Consider the following 17,412-nt stretch of genomic DNA (forward strand, 5'->3'; position numbering starts at 1 on the left):
TAATCTAAAAAAAATATATTTTTTGAAACCATAATTTCAACATATGATCCTCCACCTCGGGGCCGTCCCCCACATAGTAATAGAATATATGGTTATCCAAAATGATGTATTTTCTACAGAAAATTTTATTTTTCCCTAAAAAAAAGAAGATTATTTAAAAAAAAGTATTTTCTAGATTGTGAATGGTAAAGGTAGCTCAGTCCTTCTGGTATGTATATAAGAAATTTAAAACGAATAACCGAACTATATGTGCATAACTATTCATAATCTGATGCAAAATGGTTTTAATACTGATCCAATAATAGAACAACAACTCAAATAATTATTCAGAGTTAATATTAGAATTTGAAAATTGTCGTTCCTCTAATTACTTGTGTAATTTCCAACAAAGGGATCTCCTCATAAATAAGATCAAAAATGATTTAAAATATTAATAATACACAGTTGTATTTTATTGCTGGTTTGAAATTGTAATTATAACTTCACAAAAATTGCATACTATATATACTTCCACGTGACTTGTCTTATGCAATACGAAGATAAAAGGTTTAGAAGTAATTACACCCGTGGTAATACAGACATGGCTGCAGCGGGTTTAAGGTGAAATACTGAAAGAGGATTGTTTTTTACTAATGTCAACCTACGTGTTTCAGAGAATATAGGAATGTAGATAGTAAATTGATGTGAAAAAGAGTCATGAAAATATTTCTCTATTTTCTGGTGAAGAATCATAATTTAATTTCAATCCATTGGAATAATGTGCAATTTTTTTTGTTTATCTTCTGCTTTTTATACGACAGAATGGTGGTAATAGTTGTGTTTAATTGCATTACAATCATACGGCTCGAACTTATGAGTAAATCACACTGATTCCAACATTAAACTGATGAAACCGTTACAATGTCATCCGCAACTCATCTTTTCTCTAATTTCCCTACTTTTTCCTTTTTTTTTTCATGAAAGAGAAGACATCTTTCAATTATTGAAAAGGGAGATATCTTGTGAAAAGGTCCTTCAAAAATAGAAGGAGCTATATTAAAGATGGACTCAAGGATAATAACAATAAGAAAGGGATAAATTATGCGGGTTAATTAATAATGTGTGCTTAAACACGTCAGTGAACCTACCTTAACTCAGAAAATTTCTTTTTAACTCTAACCAATGATAAAAAATAAGACTCCTTAGACCACCCTGTAAAACAATTTTCCACTTCAAATTATTAGTACCAGTGAATACTATAAACTAAATGGGGAAACTTTTTTTTAATTAAGTTAGCTTCAAGAATATTTGATGTCCATTAGGAGCGCTGATGCTCCTATGAATATTACTTTAACTTGGCAGCCACGTGAATTCACTCATTTAATTGAATTAATTAGGGTAGAAAAATGGCATGATGTGGGAGGAAAAAAACCGTCATGGATCGTATCTCAAAAGTGACTGCATGCGGAAGTAAAAGTTTTCACGTAGCCAAAGATATATTTTTAAGATAAAACGGTCATTTTAACACTATGTTTTATAGTTTGAGATCGCTCTAAAAAATCCTTATTGTTAGACTCCATTTTAAATCAATTATTATTTTTCATTTGTGTAAATAACATACTTAGTTATTATTTTAAAATTTAATTAAGTTTATTCCATGGATATAAATGAAATTGAAGATATTGAAGAATGGTTTTAAAGTTGAAAATTTTGTTTTTTTTCAATTTTTTTTTATCGGAAAAGGAGTAGATGTCGGATTTCCAGGACATGGGCATGTAATTTTTTGGGAGAAAACCAGAAGACTAAGTTCGAGCGTAAAAGTAGTTCCAGGATTTTTGCAACGACTGCTTTCATACAACTGAAAATGATAAGCATAAAAATGTATTACGTGAATGCAAATAAACAAAGATAACCCACTTACTTTACACCAGTAGTCCTTGTCGAAAACAGCATCCGATTCCTACGGCATTCAAACAAATATTATTTTGTATAAAATACACAATTAAAAACAAACTTACATGAACGGATGAAAGGATTGTCAAATAAAGTAATACACCTATAAAAGTAGTTTTAGTGTTCATGTTGTTTGATGATCTTTAACTTTGAATTGATTAAACAATTTAATGTAATTTGTTTTTATCACTTCTTAATTTGTATCAAGTGTTTCAATTCCCTGAGAGAATTAAGAGTAGGGGTACGTTGGCCCTTAATGGGACTTAAAATCAGTCTGCGTCGGCATATCGTTCTGACCCATTCCTTCACAAGAAACGTTTCACACTTTAAAGCATCTTATATAAGGTAAAGTATTGACTACTATGATTCAAAAGTACTATAGTTTACCTATTGGGCATCAGTAAAGTAAAAAAGAAACATTATGCACAAGGGGATGGTGTGACAGTACGTATTTTGAAGGGACAACATAAATTCTACATCCATTAAAAATATCATATTTCTTCTTTCCAAAGATACTTTGTTTATGTAGATTTTTTTTGCACGGATTCATTAAATAAGAACGTTTGAAATTTGGACTTACCAAAGGTTTAACAAAAAAAAACACCAATAAATCTCTGCATTATACTAATATGAAGAATCAAAATTATATAGAAAAAAAAAATATTTTAAATTCCATGCATGCAGATAATAAATTATCTACCAAAAGAATTAAAAAATTTCAAAACGTTAAGGTACAACCCGTAGCGTCATTTGACATTCAGTATTTTGGGATTGATCCAGGGTGGTTCATTCAAATCTGAACACTTTTTAAACTTCAAAAAGACATAATAAATTTAATTAACAATATTAATTCAACAAAATTAATACAATCAATAGGTGTGTGTCTGAGCTCTCTTATTCACTAATGTAGCTGCCCTTAGTGGCATTGATAGCTTCCAGGTGATGCCATTAGACCTAGGACCCGCAGGGGATGTATTCATCTGTCAAATAGTCCCAGTACTGGCTGACAGTGGCTTTGAGGGCCTCGATGATTGGATGACAGATACTGCAGGTCTTCCCCTCGACACGTTTCAAAATTAATTCATGGAAGTGTTTGACGTCAGGTCTATAGGGGGGCCCTAAATGGTCAAAAAAGAGTTTGAAAGAACTCAAAAGACTTTTTGAAAAAAGTATTCCAACGGAGAAGATGGGTTTTTTTTCATTGCTGGAATCAAATGTGGTCCCTCCACGCTTACAAAGCTCTTTCCACTCACTTTTTGATATCCCTTTGGACAGTCTGGTGTGAAATCCCAAGGTCTCTTGCATGGGCCCCGATGGACTTGAGGGAATTGGCGTATGGTATTTCCTTTAACTCCTCCCGGTTCAGTTTGGTCTTTTTGACTCTCCACCGTTTTGGACGACTTCCTTACGGCGTAGAAAGTGGTCCTGGAGACGCTCAACTCCTTGGAGACTTCTGTCGGGAGTTTTCCAGCGTGAAGGAGCGGATGAAAATTCGTCGATCACGTTCAAGTGTCATATTCTCGAAGAGTACGTAAGCTAGAGAGCTCAGGTTTGTTTCATTTTGTATCTAATTGTTGATGCTTTAATATATCGGAATATGAATTAATTTCAATTACTCCACCTTTAATAATTATCGAATTAGTAAGTATTCAGATTTCAATGGATCCCCCCTCCCGTATGTCATCATAATATGAAATATGTATGCAGATATAAGTAAAATTTTACATTATTATACAGCTATACCTCCTTATAAAAATATATTGAAACGTTTACACATTCTGTGGTGTATCTAAAGTACACTCCGGATGGCATTTTTATAGAGGTCGCTGTATTTATTTAGTATTAACTTCAATCTGAATATAATCTCAAAACTTAAAAGAAAAGTTAAAGTAACAATTCCAAAACGATACATTAAGAGTAGAGTGTTATCAAGTGACGTCAGCATTGTTGATATTGGCTATTCTCTGGATATAAACAACCAAGTTTTAAAGGGTCTTCCAATAAGATGTGTTATTTTGATATTAAAAGAGAAATGGCATTTTTTTGAGATAAATGATTGGAATTGGATGGTATTGATCCGGACAAAGTTTACTTTACACAAGACGACGCGCCACACAAGCAACAAAACCATCGTTCTTTTACGGGAAAAGTGTCCGGACCTTGTTATCTCTCGAAGAAGTGATCACAATTGGCACCTGAGATCTTGTGATTTAACTAAATTTAATTTTAATTTTAAATTTTTTGAAAATAATTTAATATTTATAATTTTTTTGAAAACAATTATATATTTTTTTCAAAAAAATTTATTTTTTTGTAAACAGCTGTAAATTTTGAAATTTTTTCCAAGAAATTAATGTTGTAAGAATCATTATTGATTTAGTAAAACAAATTAATTTTTGTGAATAATTATAGATTTTAGAAATTTTTAAAAAAGTAATCAGAAGTATTGCATTTGATAGCTGAAACTATGAACTTGAGTTTTAAAAAAAGAAACTCTCCAAAAACGCTCTAAATCGTTGTCAATTTAAGATAAGGCCACGACAATATTTCAAGGAAAAAACTCATTTTTGCATTGATCTCATAGTAAAAGCCCATGAGTATTCGTATGCGCCAGCTAGAAGAGGTAGAAACAAAGAGAGAGAAGAAGAAATGAGATAGAAACAAAGAAAGGATAAAAAGAAAAAGGATTTGCTTCGAGGACTCCCTTTAATGTTCGTTTTTTGGAATCACTTACTCACTACGAGTATGCAAGGAGTCCTCTTGTGCCCATCAAGTTTGAAATAATTTGTTTATACAGTTTGAGACATGAGGCTCAATGTTATAATAATATATCTTTTTTCTCTCTTTTTGTTTCTATCTCATTTCTTCTTCTCTCTCTTTGTTTCTAAGTTAAGAATACGCTGTTTTTGTGCATAAAAAAAGTGTGATTTTGTTGGATAGTGTTATCTAAATAACTACTTCAAGTAGGATGTACAACTGAAACATAGTATTTGGCATGGAATATACATATATCATATAACATACCGAGTGGTCCATTAAAATATGAACACTCTGAATTTTAAACTTCAACATGATATAATTTATTAATCAACAATAGAATATCAACAAAATTAGTACTGTAAATAGATGTGTCTCTGAGCTCTCTTAATCATTGATGTAGCCGCCCTAAGTGGCAATGATGGCTTTCAAGTCATGGCACCTCTGTCATGGTGGTCTAGTGCTATCTTATAGTGGGTTTGAGGGCCTGGGTGTTTGATGGACGGACACTGCAGTCTGTTATGAGATCCCGATATCTCTTGAATGGGCTCTAACGGACTTGAAGGAATTAGCGTTATAGGTATTATTTAACTTATTTGGGTCCAGTTTGCACATCTTGACTGAGCCATTCTACTTTTTCAATGTTTGCACTTGATGACGGCGTAGACAGTGGTCCTGGAGACGTCTAAATGCTTGGAGTGAGGGAATGGAAATTCGTCAATCAGCTTAAAATGTCATTTTCTCGATTTATGCGTAAGCTAAAGAGCTCAGTGTTTTTTTTTGTAACTAGTTGTTTATACTTGAATATAGCCAAATATGAATAATTTAAATCACTCAACATACCTTAATTATTGAATTTGTAAGTGTTCTGATTTCAATGGCCCCCTCGGTACGTGAAAGTCTATCGTTTGTATCTATATAAGTAGTTTATTTTACATGCCCGATGCTAGTTGCGCCATCTTGCGTATTTTGTTATTACTTACGATAACTTAGTAAATCTGCGCCATCTTGCAGATATGAATGTTTCTTTAGTTTGAGTCAATCAAGTCATACAATCTCTGCTATTTTTATAGAATTACTTATAAATGAACCACATCAAACAAATAATTAGCAAAATTAATTACTTTTTTTGACGGTAAGGGGTATGACCTTTAATAAATTATTACATCATTCTACATTCCTATATACATAATATAGATAATAAATTAGCTATTACAAATACAGGGAGAACATATTTTTCTCTAATCATGGCATTTTGTTGGTCCCTAATCGATCCAACAAAAAAAGTTAAAAGTCAAAATTTCGTCAATACCAGGATTTAATTTAACTTAAAATTATTGTTTCAGTTACATCTCAAGTATATTTAGTCCTTTTTTAAAAGGCAAAGTTATTTGATGAAATTATTATGTAAATTGTGATCCTTGATGTATACCATAAACATACTTTGATCAAATGTATAACAATGTAGTCGTATTAATGAAAAATTATTGCAGCGTATACACGGTGCTCTGGTTATAGTACTCCCTAATGTAAATCACATAAATATTTTGAATAAAAGAAATGATAATGTAGTCGTAGTCATGAAATATTGTAGAACAGGTGTGCATGCATAACAAAAACACTGTTTTCATATGTTTTTGTTATTTGTCTCAAAGTTTATATGCATTTGGATTATATGTTAAGATTTGAATAAAATATAAACGCTGGTATGTTAAAATAAATTTGTTTATTTTTGTTAGTGAGTGCTCTAAAGACTAAAGTACTCATTAGTTATCTTACATACATATATATATATATATATATTTCAAACTCTTGTTATTATTCTTTGCTTCTTGAAGACAGAACACGTCATATGAATTGATAAAAGTATTGAGTAGTTAGTGTGAGTGTGCTCATGAAAAATGGATTATAGCACAGAGGATTTCTTGAGGAGTTTTCTTATATATTATGAAAGCAAACTTTGTCTTCTTGCCGACGCTTAATTACTATCCCTAGTATTTCACAAATATAACTTGAGCTAAGCACCTACTACAAGTACTCGCGTTAGGATTGGAAGTGAAGTAGAGGAGAGTTAATTTCATATTATCATAATAATAATCAAAAATTTAAAATCTTTTCATTTTTAAGAAATTCATTACTCGACTTTTTAATTCAATTACCTTTATTCAACTAACAGTTTTCATCTGTTTCATACATTGGATGTCAGTGATTGTTTATGTATTTCTATCAGCTCTCATGTATCGAATATTAATTTTGGAAGAATAAATACCTAGATATTAAAAAAAAAGAAAAAAGATGTTAAACTATGATTCATATGTCCCTTAAGAACATCCATATAATTATCTTTGAAAAGTGTCGTAGCATCATATCAAAAGAGGATTTATGATAAACGTTTTATTAATCATATTGAATGATAATTTTCCACATGAATAGATTGTTCTCACTTTTGACAACCTACTCGTATATAATGTAAAAGATATATACATGGATATTGATTATTATCAGTTTCTGTACATCTGTAAATATCTAAAAGGTAACATGATTCATCCTAACATACTCGCATGAATTATTCAGAAAAAAACACAACTTAAAAAAAAAGATTTTTTTCTTCTTTGAATCACTTGTATTCAGGAATATCGAAATAATTATGTAGTATATATAATAGTAGACTAAGCAAAGAAAAAAAAATGATCGAATGGAAAAAACATATAAATTAGACAAATTACGTAGTTATTTTGTTTACGTTTGTTAAACTAAAGTAATGTCAATCTTTAAACAAATGAAAAAAATGGGATCAAACTAATATTTTTAATATATAATAAAATGTGTGGTGTGTCAAAATGAAAACAATCTGGGGCAAAAAACCCAGATGTGTAGAAAATCCCACCCTAATATTTTATAAACATATTTAAATCAATTATATGCATTTTATCTAAAAATGTGGGATGTTTTTTATATACCCAAGAATTCTAGCTATAGTATGTAATCTTTATTTGATTTAAGAAACTTATATTGGTCCCAATGTGCTCTTTCGAAAACATAGAATCAATCTATTTCTTATTCTTTTATTATGACGATCACTTTTGGCTACTGAATTGCAATTTGCGGCGCTTTTAAAGGGTAATAATTTCTTGATAGAAATTGACAATAAATTATCGAGAAAATACAATTGTAATCCATGCTCTATTTGTAGGGAAAATATTCCAGTTTTTTTTTGTGTAGAAGGGCCACATTTAAGTAAATGGGTAAGTTTGTGGTGAATACAATATAATCGGAGACCAAAAATTTGGAAAAGCAAGGGAAATACTTTGAAGGATCGAGATCAAGAGAGACTATAAAATATTGTTCTCAATACGGAGATCGATCCCTAGAACAACATCACTTTAAATTAGTTTTATTGTGTGTAATTGTGGGAAGAATCTGGACATAATAAAGTGTTGTTGATTAGGGTTATAAATGATTGAGCTAATATGAAAAGAAATCCTATTTTAATTGAGTAGTAATAACACATGGTCTGGTAATTCCCGGACTTAATAAAGAAAACACTCTTTTTTTTCGTTTAATGTTTTTAATTTCTTTTTATCCTCTTTGTGGAGTTTTGAAGGTGGGTAATAACTGAAAATGAGACGAATAATATAAAATATTGCATCATCAATGTGCCTGGGACTTTTAAACTCATCTGATATATTAATTCATTAAATCTGGCATTACTGAAATTATTAATAAAATGTCTTAATCCGATCAAGAAGACGAAAAACAAACAAAATTCAAGCAACTCATCCTTTGATTATAGGTATTTAAGTATCATAGAGAACATTTGCAGGGTATCTATACCACCACATTAACAAATCACATTAACCACATTGGCAAGCTCTTGTGGACAAATGCGGGGACTGATTTTTGTTGTTGTTGTTGGATAGCTTGTTCAAACCTACACCAGTTAGAAATAAATGCAACAACCTAAACCATTCCCCGAACTCTGGGACTCAATGATACTTTCGCTCGCAAGGTTAGGAGGGCCTTAAAGCCATTTTAAGGTGATTTTGAGGCAACAGCAATGCTAGTGGAGGGCTGGTTAGGTCATGCCTCCTATCATGTACCCTTAAAGGCCTCAAGGCCAACACTGATGCCTACTTGGACTTGCTAGAGACCAAAGCAGACCCAGCATGCTGGAGGAGATTTTATTAAAAAAAAATAAATTAAAACCAGTCATACTTTCAGAATCTAATTTTATTTTTTTAATCTGAATATTGTTTGAAAAGAAAGTTGTGCCTTAAAAAAAATCAGTTTTGCGACACAGATAACTTCCTGTACATATGTTGTAGAAATTCGTTTTTCTAGGGTTCTACTGTATATTAATGCACAAATATTTTTTAGTTTTTTTATTTTCATAAAAAAAAATTTATTCGAGCAAATTATGCAGCAGAGCATAAAGTTTTAAATTAAAACAAAATTCGAAAAAAAAATTTAATTTTTTCTAATAGCTATCCAAAAACTTTATACTTGAATTTTTTTTTCAAAAAAAATAATTTTTTGTGAATAGCTGTAGATTTTATAATTCTATTTTAGAAAAAATTTAATATATTAATTTGTGTGAATACGTCAATACTATGGATTTTTGAATTTAAAAAAATATAAAATTATGCAGACGCCCCACATATAGAACAATCTACATAGTTCTTTATGTAGATTGTAGAACAATCAAGTATATATTCATTATCGTATAATATCTTTGATAATTCAATCCAAAATCTGTTCCTTATATAGGTACTTCTATAGTAAGGACAAAATAATGGCTCCGAAAAATGTAGAAGACGATGAAATAGACTTAACTGACGGAGCATCGTTTCCAGAGGAACCTTTATGTTTAGAAATAACTGATTTTGATGCAAAATCAGTTTCTTTTAAATGGAAAGCTCCCCTATCCGATGGCGGAAATCCTATTAATGGTTACTTTTTACAGTATCACGAAATCAAGGGTAATAATACCGAATGGACATCTGGTGAAAAAAATTAAACCAACCAAATTCCCTAATGGTACATTAAATGATTTGATTTCTGGAACAAGATATGAGTTTAGAGTAAGTATTAAATTACATTTGAATACAAGTTACTATATATCTTTTTATAAGATTTTTTTTCTGTGATTTGCTTTTCGTGATGTTAATACACTTGCTTCAGATGTATATAAATAGGACTAGACACTTTATTTTGTAGTAATTTTAAACTAATGATCTTACATAATTAATAATTCGGTTTCTTGAAAAACATGACATAATAAATATTTCATTTTTTGTGTATAGGTACTTGCTCAAAATCGTGTTGGTTTAGGTCCTCCAAGTGAGGTAACTATCCCACTACTTGTAAGAGCACAAAAATCTCCACCAGAGATATCAAGAAAGGCTGTTCCTGAATCAAAGTCTGTGAAAGTTAATCAACAGTTTGTAATTGAAATTCCAGTACATGGTGTACCAGAACCTGATATTACATGGTGGCACAAAGAAGCTCAAGTTTTACCCTCAAATAACATCAAAATATCGTATCATCAAGACACAGCTAAAATAATTTTTGTTCATGCTGTTCGTGCTCTAAGTGGGGTTTATACAATCAAAGCCAATAACATACATGGAGAAGATTTAGTTGAGTTCATTGTTGACATATATGGACCACCATCATCACCAAAAGGACCTTTGAATATCTCTGAAATTACAAAAAAGACTTGTTTTCTCCAGTGGAGTTTTCCAGAAGACGATGGCGGTCGTACAATTTCAAATTTTGAGGTTGAAAAAATGGATGTAACTAAAGGAGAAAACTCATGGTTACTCTGTGGAAGCCCAAAAGGTCTTTCATATCGAGTAACAAACATGGTAGAAGGACACAAGTACAAATTTCTTGTTAGAACAGTAAACTCGAGTGGCTTTGAATCACCAGAATTATACTCAAGTGAGGATATTTTAGCCAAAAATCCATATGATCCTCCTAGTACTCCTACTAAGCCGAAGGTTATGGATTGGGGAGAAAATTGGGCTGATTTAGAATGGATACCTCCACAGGAGGATGGAGGTACTGAAATATTAGAATATTTCGTTGAAGTTAGGAATACATGTAAAAGAAACTGGATTCAAGGAGTAGTTACAAAATCTACATCATGTCAAATTTCTAGTAACAGCGGCTTAATATCACCTGGTAATGACTATCAATTTAGAGTTGCAGCCAAGAACAAAGGTGGAGAAATATCAGAATTCTCAAGTCCTTCAAGTACCATCAAAGCTGAGGTTCGATTTATCAAGCCTAAAATAAACAGAGATATTCTAATTGCTGAAAAAAATATTCACGCTGGTCAAACACTTCGCCTTGAAATAGAAGTTACAAGTGCTCCATTGGCAAAGGTAACATGGTATTATCCTAATGGATCAGAAGTTTGCCAATTGCAAGAAGGACCTAAAATTAATTCAGGAATAGATGAATATGGTCTAGCAAATTTGTCAATTGAAAATATTCTACGTAGTGATTCAGGTATATTTAAATGTATTGCCTCCAATTCAGAAGGTTTGGATGAAGTACAAGTAAGAGTAGAGGTTCTTGATGTACCTTCACCACCAATTGGACCTTTAAATATAAGTGATGTAACTCCATCATCTTGTAAGGTTTCCTTTAAAAGACCCGGTGACATGGGGGGATCACCAATAACAGGATATCAAATAGAAAGAAGAGTCAAGGACAAAGATGTATGGATTAATTGCGGAAAGACAACGAATAAAACTGTTCTAATAATGAGAGACGTAGAATGTGATGTAAAAGATCTCATAGAAGGACAAATCTATTTTTTTCGGGCATCTGCTATTAATATAAACGGAGAAAGTGATCCCCTTGAATCGAAAGTACCCATTTGTGCAAAATCAGCAATAGAACTACCCTTCCCACCATTCGAACCTGCTATTGTTGACTGGGATAAAAAATGGGTAAGTCTAGGTTGGAATGCTGCCTCTGACTCAAATATTAGACATTTTATTGTTGAGGCTCAAGAACAGTTTTTAGTGCCCAAAAGTGGAGAAAGTAATAAGAAGAAAAGAAAACAAAAGAAAAAGAAAAGATCCCAAGAGGATTCTGATGATGAAGAGTCCTCTTCAGAGGAGGATGAAGGATATATTGAGGAGGAACACTCTGATAAAAAAGACATGAACAAAATGTTACATAAGGAATTTGTTGAGTATGTCACACAATGGACCAAAGTATTGGTAACGGAAGACGACTCCTGTGAAGCTAAAATATCGGATTTATCTGAAGGTACGAAATATCGATTTAGAGTACGAGCAGTTAACAGTGCTGGTATTAGTATGCCGTCGGAAGAAACTGATGAAATTATCTGCAGAATTAAAAAACAACGTCCAACAATTGACTATTCATCCTTACCTTCAGAGGTATATGTTCCATGTGGGCAAAATGTTATCATCCCTGTTAAAGTTGAAGGACAGCCAATTCCCAAAAAAGTTTGGACATACGGTGGTAAAATCGAAATAAAACAATCGATGAGTATTGACATTACCAATAAAGATACTTCTTCTAAACTTGTGTTGTATGGTGGACGTAAGGATGATTCTGGTATTTATACGTTCAAAGCGTCAAATATACATGGAGAGGACTCGGTTGATATAAAAGTCATTGTTATGGTCTCTCCTGAAAAACCAAAAGGACCATTAAAAATATTTGATATCAATGCTGAAGGATGCAAAGCTGAATGGAATCTCCCAGAAAATGATGGTGGATCAAAAATTACTCATTACGTAATTGAAAAAATAAACAAATCCCACTCTGAATGGAGTACATGTGGAAGAACGAGTGGCACTAAAGTGACGATTGTTGGTTTAACCCCCAGTAAAGAATATCGTCTTAGAGTCCGAGCGGTTAACAATGAAGGAGAGTCGGATCCTCTTGAAGGAGTAGATTCTTTCATAACTGAAAATCCATGGGGTCCTCCATCTTCTCCAGGTCGTCCTATTCTAAATGACTATGATCATGATCATTTGATTATTAAGTGGGATCCTCCTAAAAATGATGGGGGATCACGAGTTACAGGATATCAAGTTCAAATACGACCATGGAGAGGGTCTGAATGGGAATTTGCAGAAGATGTAAAGGGTCAGACTGAGCGAACAACAATTGATGAAGGACTAAAATTAGGGAAAACTTATGCCACAAGAGTAAGAGCTTTGAACTCTGGTGGAGTAAGCCCCTGGTCAATTGAATCGGATCCTTTGACTGTAAAGTATAAGGCACTTCCACCAAAAATACATCTTACCATACACCATCCAATGGAGAATAAAAAAATTGTAATGAAAGCTGGTGAAACACTGAGTATTGATGCAATGATTCCATCTGAGCCCCCGGCGAATGACATAGTATGGACTTTAGCAAATAAAGATGTAATAGACGATCCATTATCAGGAATATATATTGATAGTACACATGACAACTTTTCATCTATTCGTAAAACTGGAATGACACGACGTGATGCAGGCATTGTGTCCTGCAAGGCAACTAACCTTCATGGAAAAGATATATGTGAATATGAGGTAAAAGTAATTAGTGCACCCTCAATCCCAGATGGTACGTTAGATGTGTCCCAAATACATAAATCTGGATGCAGACTCAATTGGGATGCTCCCAGGGACAATGGTGGGTTGCCGATTGAGTATCATGTGGATGTATTTATTGTCAAAGCAGATGCTTGGACTTCTTATGGTAGCACTAAAAATCTATTTATGGACGTAAATGATTTAGAACATGGGCATGAATACGAATTTTGTGTTAAAGCAGTTAATAGTATTGGAGAGAGTTCTAGATTAATCAACGCTAAACCAATATTAATTAAAGACCAATTCAGTAAGTTCAATAATAATTATTATGTCAGCAACAAAAATTGAACAAAATATAATTACATTATTTACCTTCTTTTGATGCTATAAAATTAACTTCCTTTAAGGCCATTCAATATCAAGTAACCTGCAAATACAGGAATTTTTGACCCAACGACTTTGAGAAAATTTATTATACAAGCTAAAATGAAAGTAATTCTGGAAAAGTAAAAAAAAAATTACATATTTTTACTTTTCTAAATTACTTTGTATGTTGAAATTGAACCCTATCTTCCAAAGATACGACTAATAAAAATTTGATTTCCAACATAGTTCTTTTACCTTTTCCAGAATTCTTTTATTTCAGCTTTTTTTTAACGATGATCTTATATTATAACCTTTGACCTCGTGGGTCAAGTTTTAACTAAATCAAATTGAATGTATTCTTAGCTCTAAGTGGCGTATATAATATATCCAATTGTGGAGAGACCATTTTTTTTATTTGTGTTAAAATTAAAATGCAGTCTTCAATATAGGTATTAATTTCAAAATGACTATGTCTTAAAATATGCTGAAAAAACTCGTTAAAGTTAATATAATTGTATATTTATATAATATGTATCCCATTTCATTTTTAATACAAATTGATACATCCCAAAAATTTAATATTCCATCCTTTTCATTCTTTTATTCCAAATATATTTGTACTTTTTTAGAAATACTTATTTTTGGGAATTGAATATATTTAAAATTTGATGCAGGTCACAGTTTTTTTTTTCAAAACACCCCCAAATTTTGATTCCTTATCTTAGGAGCCAATCATTTAATTTGAAAGAAAATAATAAATTTAGAATTTGAAATCAGTATTTTCTTCAAATTTTCCGATGAACAGCTCATTTTTCCTAACGCTGATAAGATGAGACTTTCTCTTAATATAAGAACGGGCCCTTACAATTTTTTCCTTCAATTAATATAAAACCTTTGTGATAAATAACTTAATAAATTTATCAATTTCTAAAAAGTTATTTGTCTGAAAACGAGTATATTTTATTTCTTCTAAATTTTTTTTTTTCAATTCACTAGTTATTAAAAAGATATTCCAAGGAGGATGTGACCCCAACCCCATAATGGCTCTGTTGCAATTTAGAGTCTAAATTACATTATTATCTATTCTGAGGAGGTTGTTTGAAAATTTTCTTTTTTTGGGCGAAGGGGCTAATTGATGTAAAATGACCCCAATAATATTTTATTTCTTGAACATTAAATAACCTAGAAATTACAATAACTCATTTATTTCTTTACTCAGCTGTGCCTCTATCCCCATATGCACCTGAAGTAACAGATTGGTCTGAGAGACATATGGATATCACTTGGAAAGAACCAATCGATGACGGAGGAGCATATATTCATGGGTATCACATTGAAGCAAAATCTAAAGACACAGGGGATGAATGGCAATTGTGGGAGACTATTGATACAAACACATGTAATGGAAAGTTACAAAATTTAAGACAAGGAGTTTTTTACCAATTTCGAGTTATTGCTATCAATAAAGCAGGGAAATCGGAGCCTAGTCTTCCATCAAGATGTCAAGAAGCTAAACCCAAATATTGTAAGTAATGTTTCACAACAATTGTATCACTTCTTAATTCATATTTTACCCTTGTTTAGTACTTCCATACATCGATACTAAATCCCTGCATGATGTTACTGTAGAAGTAGGGAGTCGAATAAAATTTGATTTGCCCATCACTGGAGAGCCAAAGCCATCAATTGAATGGTTACACAAGGATACAGACACAGTACTCAACTCAACAACTGAAAAATCACTAGTCATTGAAAACACTGATAATTCCAGCAAAATTATTTTCAATTCTGTTACTAGATCCGATGCAGGAACTTATGTTTTAAACATTAAGAATAGTTCCGGAACTGATACAGCAAAATTTAATATAAATGTTTTGGATAAACCTGATGCTCCTGAAAGTATAACGTCATCTGTTCTCAAGAGTGATGATCATAATGATCATCCTAAGGTATCATTAGTTTGGAAAAGATGCAAATTCGATGGAGGTTCTCCTATTGAATATTATCAAATTGAAAGGTTTGAATTTGAGAAACAAGGTTGGATTGCGTGTGGACGTTCTAAGGATAACACAATTGATATTAAAGGAATTTTTAACCCCGGCGAATCATATAAATTCAAAGTGTCTGGAGTTAATTTGTATGGAGAATCCGACGCAATTGAAAGCACTGTAAATATACCAGACAACTATTAGAGCCTTCTTAAAATAAAATCAAATTGATAAATTTAAATGTTTCTCTGTGTTATTATAAGAAATTAATTTTATAATACTATAATTGCTTGTAAATTTCTCTTTGCAATAAACTACCAATTCTGATATATCTCTCATTTATTTTTCCTATCACTAATGAACAACCAAACACTATTTTTTTAATGGCCTTAAATATACTTTAATATACTATGTAAATACATTGTAAGGACACGTCAGTTCAATGATATTTCACACACTGTTACCTTGCCAACACAAAAATGCCTATGAATTTGGTCGTCAGCTAGTGAACTCCTTGTCTGACTTGATGCACCATGGCCATTTTATAATAGATTTTTTTGATGAATAAACGAAACGTCTCACTTGATATGTCATGTCTATTTGATAATGTATTCTTTTTGATAAATATATGAAATTATATTATATTTATGCTCTGTTTCTTAAAGGACAGGAATACAATTTCTTGTTGATCCCTCGTCGCTCATAAATATATATTGGCCGTATACATATATAGCAATAAAAGACTATGTAGAATTTTGATATTATGAAATACACTAATTAATGAAGGTAGTGTGATTTAAATTAATTCATATTTATGTACATGCATTAAAGCGTAACCAATTAGGCACAAAACAAAACAAATATAACCTATCTAGCTTACATACAAGTTGAGAAAATGACACTTGAACGTGATAGACAAATTACCATTCGTGCACTCCTAAGCAATTGAGCGTCTCCATGACCACCGTCTACCCAATCAGTCAGGAACGTTGAAGAAGAAGAAGGGTTCAGTCAAAATTTTCAAATTGGACCTAAAACAGTTAAATAAACACACAAAGCCAATTCCTTCAAGTTCATGATGGGCAATTCAAGATATGTCGGGGTCTCATAATTGACTGGAATGCCTGCCCATCAAACACCGAGGCCCTCAACCCCACTATAAGCTGGCACTAGAACGCAATGATAGAGGTGTTATGCCTTCCTCTACCACCTGGAAGCCATCATTGACGGTAACGGCGGCTACATTAAGGATTAAGAGAGCCCAGAGACACATCTATTTATAGTATCAATTTTGTTGAAATTCTATTGTTAATGATATGAACAATAATGTTTTTATAATATTGGTGTCTTGATCATTGCAAAGGATATTTAGACTTATGTAACTCATATGTTAAGTCAAAGTATGTCCACTTAATACTTTGATATACCTTCTGAAGAATTATATTATATGGAAACCCAACAGGTTTTGATTTTAAAGAGGAAGAAGGATCCTGATAGCTCCTTTGTTTGCATGGTTATTAGTATATTTTTTTATTGGTAAGTAAGTTGATTATTTAATGAATTATGAATAATATTTAATTATAAATCATTTTTAAATGTATTCCTTGTTCAAGAAGATTTTTATTCACCCTCAAAGATAATTAAAGAATAAGCATATATTTATTATAGCTAACTGACATGATTGAAAGTTATCGATCCCTGCAGAGAAGAACTCTTTTTCACATCACAAAAATGTAGGTATGTAAAACGATATGACAAAAATTGCTACTTCATTTTCTCTGCTTCTCTAATAT

At 31.8% G+C, this 17,412-nt stretch overlaps 1 protein-coding gene and 2 long non-coding RNA genes across 4 annotated transcripts in view; 1 reads left to right on the forward strand and 2 right to left on the reverse strand.

The window, feature by feature from the left end:
- The window catches only part of LOC121132604 (twitchin), a 51,835-nt gene extending 35,887 nt beyond the window's left edge, over nt 1–15,948 (forward strand). For both annotated transcript variants that reach the window (XM_071894158.1, XM_040728032.2), the window contains exons 2-5: nt 9,457–9,770; nt 9,993–13,572; nt 14,851–15,156; nt 15,216–15,948. In XM_071894158.1, coding sequence (XP_071750259.1) covers nt 9,576–9,770; nt 9,993–13,572; nt 14,851–15,156; nt 15,216–15,823 — 4,689 coding nt within the window. In that variant the 5' untranslated portion in view covers nt 9,457–9,575 and the 3' untranslated portion in view covers nt 15,824–15,948. The remainder of the gene's footprint in view (nt 1–9,456; nt 9,771–9,992; nt 13,573–14,850; nt 15,157–15,215) is intronic.
- LOC121132607 (uncharacterized) lies at nt 1,555–2,238 on the reverse strand. The gene is made up of 2 exons (XR_005869381.2): nt 1,901–2,238; nt 1,555–1,837 (listed from the first exon to the last, which is right to left on the reverse strand). It is a non-coding gene; the product is annotated as an uncharacterized lncRNA (long non-coding RNA).
- LOC139907691 (uncharacterized) lies at nt 6,401–9,354 on the reverse strand. The gene is made up of 2 exons (XR_011784417.1): nt 6,849–9,354; nt 6,401–6,717 (listed from the first exon to the last, which is right to left on the reverse strand). It is a non-coding gene; the product is annotated as an uncharacterized lncRNA (long non-coding RNA).
- Nucleotides 15,949–17,412: the final 1,464 nt, after the last annotated feature.

This window comes from Lepeophtheirus salmonis, chromosome 2 (genome assembly GCF_016086655.4).
Source record: "Lepeophtheirus salmonis chromosome 2, UVic_Lsal_1.4, whole genome shotgun sequence".
Taxonomy (NCBI): domain Eukaryota; kingdom Metazoa; phylum Arthropoda; class Copepoda; order Siphonostomatoida; family Caligidae; genus Lepeophtheirus; species Lepeophtheirus salmonis.